Raw genomic sequence first — 9,589 nt, forward strand, 5'->3', positions numbered from 1 at the left:
CTTTAGGTATAAGTTATGTATGATCAAGATTATGCACGAAATGATTCACCTTTAAACGAGTAGGTTACGGACTCGTGGTGATCATCCTAGTAAGTTAAGTATAAGCTTTCATGTATGAACAAGACTTTAAGCCAGATGTAGATGTCGTGTCTCTTGCTATCCACGCCAAGGGGATACAAGAGGTTCACGCCAGGGGGACGGGACACGCTCTGCAAGGTAGGCCCGCACGACACTGAGGGAGTCCGATGTACCTTAGCTAGGTTTCATCGGTCATGTAAGGGATTGTACTCGGGGTTACTCCAGTCGATGCATTTCGTAAAATGAATCAAGATAATTATGTTTGTTCAACACTAACCTCTAACATAATGAATGAACACTATGATATGATATGATATGTTTATGTTCGACTATGAAGTATGTATAAGCTTATGCAACAAGGCAAGACTATTAAGATGAACTGTCGACGATCCTAGTATCTCCCCGATCGTCCAGTTTAGGACCATGTCATGAATGATTAATGTTTAGGTTTCGATGCGATATCGTATTCTAAGTAGTAGTATTAGGTTCCCTCGACCGCCATGACATGTAGAAGATGACAAAACTTGTAACCCATGTTATGTAAAACCTTATGACGATCCTAGTATGCACTACCGTCTAGGTAAGAATGCTCCACACACGTATAATCAACCGACAAGTTGTATTGTAGACACGTGGTAACCTTAGGTTTTCCCCCGAGGTTACCTATAGCCTAGGATTAGGTAGAACTCACTAAGACATTATGTCTCATCCCAATCCTTATTTGTTTCAGATCAGTAGATTATGTGGCAAGGGACGTTATGCAGGTAGCTTAATGGATCATCATCGAGTACATGTTCGTACCAGACGAAGATTATTGTTTGGATTCTAGTGATTACTAGACAAATGTTTAGGATTTCTAAGATTGTTGTATTGAACGTACGAATTTGTATAGATGTTTTATTCATTGAAGCTTATGTTGTTAAAATTTAATGTATCCAGTACTAAGTTAATGCACATACTGAACTTTCTAGATACGTTTAATATGAGCGTTACAAGAACAATAGAAAAGAACATTGTTGTTTTTCTCGGAACAAAATATTACTTCCACCCACTCACCTTTTCCATCGAAATTTCCCACACACTCTATTGTCTGTCTTGATTTATATGAATGAATAGAGGAATAAAATTGGCACTTTGATTTTTTTTTTTTTTGTATTTTAAAATAGTATAATTAAAGACGTTTCAGGAGTGAATTGTTTTATTTTTTAGTATTGCTACTTTGATTATTAAAAAAAAAATATACAAAAAAGTGTTGTTGTTTAAGCCTTGAGATTCGAAAAAAGCTAGAATTGAATTGAAGTTGAGGAAAAAGACAGAACACGTAAATAGTGTCCTAGCAACAATTCCTTCAAAACCAAAGTTTGCAAAATAATAATAATTATAAAAGCAAAGTACAATAATACCCATCCACTGAAATAGTGTTTATTCAAGATACAAGGGAGTTTTTAGTAAAAGGTAAGTGGGAGTATGCTTGCTAACTCACTCCTTCATGTTTTTGGGTGGGAGTAAGTTAGCAGCCCCCTATAAATAAAATATAACCCCTCCGGTCACATTTATAAGAAAAAAATTATTTTTTACGTATATTGAATAATTAATGTATTCAGTCACATTTATAGGTTAGAGACATTAATTATTCAATGTAGATAAAAAGTTGTTTTTTTTTCTTCGTATAAATGTGACCGGATGGAGTATTAGGGAGTATTGGGTGGGAGTATGAATTTTATGCTTTTTATAACATTATTTAAATTATTAACTAAATCAGGTAAATCTCATTCAGATACCTCACTACAATAAGAACACTCTTATCTTAAGAATACATAAAGGAAATATGAGATTTTGGGTTTAATTTTTCATTATTTCAACTATTACCTTAAACAAATTTTCCTATAATAATATTATATTGTTGGTGTCATTAAAAATGATATTAATTTATATTATTTATTTTTAATATTGTGCTATAATTGAAAAAGATAAGTATGATTTTTTATGATAAGTCTTAAGAATCTATATATTAATATATTACAATGTTTTTATTATTTTTTTTCAAAGAAAAACCATGCTTCCTCTTCTTTCTCTTTTTTAAAGAAAACAATATAATAGAAAAATTTATCAATTCTCACAACGTATCCCGTATCAGACAATTTTTTTTCTTAAATAAAATTTAATCGTCAGATACTCTCCTAATATGTATCCAAATGTATATGGCATGAATCGGTGCAAGATACATATTAGAATATCGATACTTCAACAATTTTGAAGTATTTGAGCTTTAGAACGATTGCCAACTCATCTTTATCAAAAATCAATGTTACAAATCAATTCACTCATAATCAATTTCTTTTTCCGCAAAACAACCAAACTTACGCTTAACGCATATGATATGTATTTCACACGACTACTTGGACAACCCAAATTGTGTCCATATCTGACAATTTGAAACTCTATTCCCAATGATAGAACTAAAAGCAGGTAATCCAATTACCCAAAATTCTACTTCCTCTCTTCAATTCAGTAATCAATTCAGATCTGACCTCAATAGATCGCCTCCATACTCGATTCCAATGGAAGATAACATCCCCAACCTTCTTCGCCAACCAACCCCAACACACAGTAAGAGAGCGTCAAGAGTAGATTCTCTCAACGACTTCCAAGACGACATACTAAGCCAAATTCTCTCTTTTCTTCCAATCAAAGACGCTTTCAGAACTACCATTCTTTCGAAGAGGTGGGTCTCATTATGTCACTCACGTGATGTTCACCACTTCAACGATATCCAAAGTGGCGTGAACGAAATCGAGGCATGGATTCACTTCTGTCAAATGTTGGACGCAATCTTACTCTCACCACGAGCCCAACAACATACACTCAAATCATTTCATCTCAAGTGTCGGTACGATTTCTGGCAGTTTGACTATTCCAGTATCAATCAATGGGTCGAAACAGCAATACGTCGACACGTGGAGGATCTCTCTCTATTCTTGTTACCACGTGTGACTTTGACGTCTGCTATTTTCTGCTGCAAAACACTCGTGGTTTTGAAATTAACAAACTTACTTGTTGCAACTCTATTTGATTGTTCTGTTCATCTTCCTTTACTTAAAACGCTTCATCTGAGCGATGTTCGTTTTGATGATATCGAGGATTTAAAGAAACTTATATCCGGGAGTCCCATGTTAGAGGATTTGAAAACTGCATATGTCACATCAAATATCGGGGTTGAGGTTACAGCCGGAGGCTACTCTAAAACCTTATCCAAGTTGATTAAAGCCAATATTCGTTTATTCGACGTTCCTCTCAGAGCAGTTTCAAATGTGCAATTTCTAACAGTAACAGGGGTATGATATGTGATATGTTACGATATGATGCATTCTCCTTTATCATCAATATTATTATGTGTTGTTTTGATTGATTTATTTGAATTATCCATATGCATAAACGTTTTTGAAACTATTTTAGAGAGTTTAGGGAAACAACTTATGATATGTCAAGAAGTTATTTTGATTTTATTTCCATACGTTCTGTGAGTTAGCATATGAAAATATTATACCTCGTATGAACAAAGTTTATTTGTGTTGTGTGTAGAAATAACTTACATAAACACTCATATGATAAGTGCTTACATAATCTATGACTTTGTTTGGTTTTATAATATGTATTTTTTTCTTGTATGCAGATGGGGAAAAGTCTCCCCAATCAAGAAATCAATTCATATTACCAAGGCTGCCCTGTGTTTGAAAACTTAATTGAACTTCGACTATTTTGGTTTGATAATTGCATTCATGATTGGTATGAGGTAGTGCAAATGCTCCATAATTGTCCGAAACTTCAAAGTCTTTCAATTTCAAAGGTTTGTTGGTCACGTCGATGAATAGTTCATGGTTTTTGTTGGTTCTTCCCTTCTAGTCTCTTTAAGTATTTTTACGAATTCTATTTTGTCTTTGATTGACAGTGGACAGGTTTATCAACTACCAACGAAATTGAAGATTGGAAATACCCATATACGGTTCCTGAGTGTGTTTCATCCCATTTAACAACATGCAAAATTTTAGACTATCATGCCATAGAAGCTGATTTTCGATTTGTAACATATATTTTGCGAAATGCAAGACATTTACAGGTTATGGAAATCCACTATAGAAGTACTTGGAATTCAATGGAAAGTCCCCAATTTTTAGAAGATTTATTCTCCTATCCAAGGATCTCTCCCGCATGTAACCTGTCATTTATATGAATTTTCTAGTTCCTAGATGATACCTGGTGTTTTTGTTAGTTTCTATATACACTGCTACCGGAATTTTCGGTTTGAACAATATAGGTTTGGTCTCTTAATACAAATCAACTGCCAGGCATTTATGTGGTGCACTTGATAACTATGCAATGTATGTTTCTCTTATTATTTTATGTAACCAAATTGCTCAAGTAGAACAATTTGTGGCTGCTATGTATGATATTCATACTTCTTGCATTTCTGACTTAGAATATTTCATTTATTTTGTGAAGAGCCACTACTTCTAGTTTCATTGCTTGAATTAGTTCTAGGAAACCTTGCTCTACCTCTAAAGTTTTGCCCTCATTTGCAGAAATCCGTCATTTGTCAGATTTTTGCAGGAGATTAAAATGTTTGGTCGATTATGTCACTCGACCTTTCAGTCATTCACATTTCATGTGATTCTAAGTTCAATGTCGTTATTTTAAGATTTTTTTAGTTAAACTCATAGACTGTAAATTGTTAATTAAACTTATTGAAGTTGCTGGCATATATCTTAGTTCAACTAGGCTCTTGAGAATAAGAGAGTTATTATTAGCGAGTGTTCAAAATAAAGTGTTGCTAGCATTACTCATAAACAAGTAATAGATAGTAAATTTACAATTGTTGTCGAATGACTCTGGACCCTTCAACATGAGTTGTCCATTTCCTTAATGCGAAAATTGTTCAAATAGGTTATATTTCATTTAACATCTATTTTGCATTGTATCCTAATTTTAACCTAAATATTTCTGCAAATTCCTTCTACAAGTTAGAGACATGTGGTAGATACAAAAGAGGCTACTAAAGAACTCGTTCCTTTTGTCGGAATTGTTTGGGAAACATAAATCAATTACTATCATCTTTTCATTGAAAGAGAAAATAGATTTCTTATAATGTTGACTTTAATCCAAAAAAATATCATTTTTACAAGCATATAAGCTAGTTAGTTTAAATATAGTTCGTGTGTCAACATGCACAAAACCTTCCTTTTCTGGAATGAAGATCGAAATAAAATCATTTGAATTCTTATCACCCCAATGTCCATCCTCAAATCTAAACTTTTACTATAGTATAGAGAGTGATCATTGATAAATTCTGGATCTGCAGTTTCCTTGATCTTAACGAGCCTTTCATACCATGTTTTGGTTCCAACACCACTTATAAAACAAACAAGTTGCAATTTTCATTCTATTCATATACCAATGCTAAGAGATCACCTTGACTTGATCCACCATTTCATCAACCCCACAAACTTTGTTATTAAAAACCCTATCATTTCTCATCTTCCAAATGATCCAAACAACCGCGTGCCATATAACCCACGCCCCTTTCCTCAACTTCTTCGAAAGCATTATACATGACCAACAATTGAAATAAATAATCAAATCAGGAGGAGTAATAAAATTGAATTGTATCCAATTCATCACCTCCCTCTAAACTTTAGTTGACAAATCGTACTCCACTTTACCCAACAAGTCTTCCTTTATCCACTCCTCACCCCACCCCACTCCAATGTAAACTACTTTGCATACTAACCACCTTTGCCGGCATCTTTAAAAATAACAAATAAAAAATTGGAACCGAATTAAGTACAGAGTTTAGGAGCACAATTCAACCTCCTCGCATTTCTGTTCGTGAATGTTGTGCGGACAAGCTAGCTACCCACGAGCATATGGAATCGAGAATGTTGTTTGATGGGATTCTTTACTCTTGTTCATTAGGGAGAACTTTTTGAGAGACAGATTCGAACTTCCTATTTATCATTTTCCTCACATATCTTTTCTTCCGGTTTTTTGTTTATGTTTTTCCTTTGAGGTTTTGGTTTTGTCCCCCTCTTGTACATATTTTCTCATTTTAATAATATTTTGAGAAAAGTGGTATAAGATGGGGTGGATTTGGGGTACCAACTTGGTTGGGATGTCATCTTTCCCCTGATGCCTCCCATTGCTCTAGATGCAGCAAAAAAAGAGGTATTTTTCTCGTATTTTTAGTACAATGCTAATTGACTTGCTTTTTGCTAAACACTACTAAAACAAACCTAAAAATGATTCAAATAACAATACAATGACTCATAAAGAACGGTAAAAACATGATACGATAGATTGTCATCATAGTGGGGAAACCAAAATAAAAAGAAATCTTTTTGGTATTTTGAGAATATTTGATTGAAAAATATATGATTGAATATATATATATATATATATATATATAAGAATATTTGACGAAAAAATAAATCAACAAAAATAAAAAATAAAAACCTTTTTGGTATTTTTAAAATTTTTGACAAAAAAAATAAATTACTTAAAAATAAAAGAAATATAGTGCAATTAAGTAAAGAAAATTGGCAAATTCTATGGTACACCCAAATTTCCTTTTTGTTAAAGATCAACGATACCCGTCAACGGCGTAAAAAAAACTTCATGGAAATTTTGACATGTGTACCAAATTTTTTCTCCTAATTACTTCTTTTACTCAATCAAATTTCCTGTAAAAAAAAACAATAGATAAATTAATTAAATTGAGATTTTTTGCTAATATCTTAACAAAGATTTATAATCAATTATAATTGATATCGTTTTATTTTATATTTGATTTCTTCTTTTTTTATTCAAGCTTTGAATTCTATATAAACCTTTTTATTCTCTTTGAAGTTTCTTGAGTTTCACTCTTCACCTCAACAATAGCTTGCTTTAATCCTTTCTTCAATGGCTCTTTCAACTGAGATGGAGGCACTTCCCCAACAATTCTTAGAGGGTCCAAGGGTTCTTGTGATTGATCATGATACCACTATCCATAATGTCATTGTTGAAAAGTCAATTGGTTGGGATTTCAAAGGTTTGTTAATTAATTTTTGATACCATACTCAATTATAAATTAAATTTTGTTAACGTGTGAAAGTCTTGAACTTTTTGTAACAATTCTTACTTTTATGAATTTTTATGCTTGTGTTGTTCCAGTTACCACATGCTCTAATGCTTCTTTTGCATTGACTCTTTTGAGGGAAGCAAAGGGTTGTTTTGATGTGATACTAATTGAAGAACAAATTTCAGACATGAATTCCTATGATTTTCTCCAACAAATTACCCAACAAATCAATATTCCTGTCATTAGTAAGAACATATATACATAATTAATTATATTAATATATCACATGACACACTTAGTTAAATTATATATACGTGACATGTGCAGTGATGGGTAAAGATGGATCAACAAGTGCAGCTATGAAGGCTATTGCAAACGGGGCTTGTGAGTATTGTGTTAAGCCTTTGAGTGATGATGACCTAATTAAAAACATTTGCCAACATGTTTCAAGGAAATCTTTGAATGAAAATAAACATGATCAAATTCATGTTGATAATGGCACAAAAGAAACTCATGTTGATGTGGTTGAAAAGGATAATTATCAACCCCCAACAAAAAAGAACCGTTTAAAATGGTCTCAAGCAATGCAACAAGAATTTCTAAGGGCTGTGAATCAGTTTGGCCTTGATAGTAAGATTCTATGCCACTTATTTTTTATTTTTTTTATTGTATAATTCAAGAAACTAAACTTGTGTACATTTTTTTCCATCAATTTATTTTTTAGATGCAAAGCCAAAAAAAATTATTGAAGTGATGAATGTTCCTGGTTTGACAAAAGAGCATATTGCTAGCCATTTACAGGTTTGTTTTTTTAGATTAATTTGGTTGATTCTTTTATACTTTCTCATGATTGATAGATTTTTATAACAACATATAGTTTACTAATTGAAAATTTGATAGATTTTGGGTGTAAAAAATTAAGCATATACTTATTATACACTAATGTTTGAATTCAATGTTTTTATGTTTCAAGAATCATGAATGTAAAAAAAATCATGAATGTATGTTTTTTTTATCGATAAATATTGGTAAAAGAGAGATTTATGATGTTTTTTTTTTTAAATAATGCAATTTACTAACCTGACCTTTATTGATACACCAAAGGAATTGGTGGCTCATGTATGAGCCACCAATAAATTCTCTATTATAATTTCTTATACTGCAGTTCATGAAAATTCTTAATTACGATTTTATGTTATTTTCGATGGTGTAATATTTTTTTTTTGGGGCGTTGCTTTTGTTACGTTACCAACAACATGAAGTTTTTTTTTAAACAACATATCTATAAATAATTTTTTTTTTAAAAGAATATTTGTAGATTATTCTATAGTAATTTTTTTGTGTTATTTTAAATTGTAATTTATATTTAATATTATGATTTGAATATTGATTCCCAGAAATTGAGAATTGCTTTGAAGAATGAAATGCCAAAAGGTAAGTGGAAAAAATCAAAGCAAGATCAATGTCATCATCCTACTGAAACACAGTTAGGTCTTGAAGCTGCTAAGTCAACGCCAGAACTTGATCAAAATGTTAAAAATTCAGTCATACAATGTGACAATAATTCCCATGCACCACAACATTCATCGATATTTGCAAATCTTTTTACTGATCAGTCTGATGTTCAGAGTTCAGTCATACAATGTGACAATAATTCCCATGCACCACAACATTCATCGATATTTGCAAATCTTTTTACTGATCAGTCTGATGTTCAGAGTTCAGTCATACAATGTGACAATAATTCTTATACACCACAACATTCACAGACATTTGCCAACATTTTTACTCATCAATCTAATGTTCAGAATTTTGTTATACAATGTGACAATAATTCTCATGCACCACAACATTCACCGCCATTTGCCAACATCTTTACTGCTCAGTCTAGTGTTCTAAATTCTTATGCACCACAACATTCATCGACATTCGGCAACATTTTCACTTATCAGTCCAACATGAATCCATATGATGAGTTCTTTAATTGACTGTTTATGGAATAAGATGAAGAGTAGGTCAGAAAAGAATTATCTCTTTTTTTTTTTTTTTAATGTTATTAGTTTTGTTAGTTAGAAATATTTTTGCATTAAATTCATTTTAGTTTATTAAATGCATGAATTGTGGCATTTGGAAAAGAAAAAAAAAAGGTGTACTTGTTTGACAATGGTCACAATCTTGCCCGAAATTTTCCTAGTTTTGTTTATTTGGTTTCAAGGACACAATACAAATTTTGGTAGTTTTGTTTATTTGGTTCTCAAGGAAATTTTCCTAATTTGTTTGGCAAGTAATTATATATATCCTTCATCAAGGAAATTCGTATGGTGTCCTAGTTTTTATCCATGTTGAGAGTGTGAAAGTTGTAGGTTCTATGTGCTTTTATTTTGTTTTTAAAAGGAT

General features: G+C 32.0%; 2 protein-coding genes across 2 annotated transcripts; both read left to right on the forward strand.

Moving 5' to 3' along the window:
* Window positions 1-2,437: 2,437 nt before the first annotated feature.
* LOC25496353 (FBD-associated F-box protein At3g52670) lies at window positions 2,438-4,545 on the forward strand. The gene is made up of 3 exons (XM_024786433.2): window positions 2,438-3,413; window positions 3,752-3,925; window positions 4,028-4,545. Exons 1-3 carry the CDS (start codon window positions 2,529-2,531, stop codon window positions 4,307-4,309), a joined length of 1,341 nt encoding a protein of 446 aa, XP_024642201.2. The 5' UTR covers window positions 2,438-2,528; the 3' UTR covers window positions 4,310-4,545.
* A 2,487-nt stretch (window positions 4,546-7,032) lies between these two features.
* LOC25496352 (two-component response regulator ARR14) lies at window positions 7,033-9,180 on the forward strand. The gene is made up of 5 exons (XM_039826989.1): window positions 7,033-7,162; window positions 7,285-7,437; window positions 7,520-7,822; window positions 7,917-7,993; window positions 8,590-9,180. Exons 1-5 carry the CDS (start codon window positions 7,033-7,035, stop codon window positions 9,178-9,180), a joined length of 1,254 nt encoding a protein of 417 aa, XP_039682923.1.
* The last annotated feature ends 409 nt before the right edge of the window (window positions 9,181-9,589 follow it).

This window comes from Medicago truncatula, chromosome 6, assembly GCF_003473485.1.
Source record: "Medicago truncatula cultivar Jemalong A17 chromosome 6, MtrunA17r5.0-ANR, whole genome shotgun sequence".
NCBI classification, from domain to species: Eukaryota; Viridiplantae; Streptophyta; class Magnoliopsida; order Fabales; family Fabaceae; genus Medicago; species Medicago truncatula.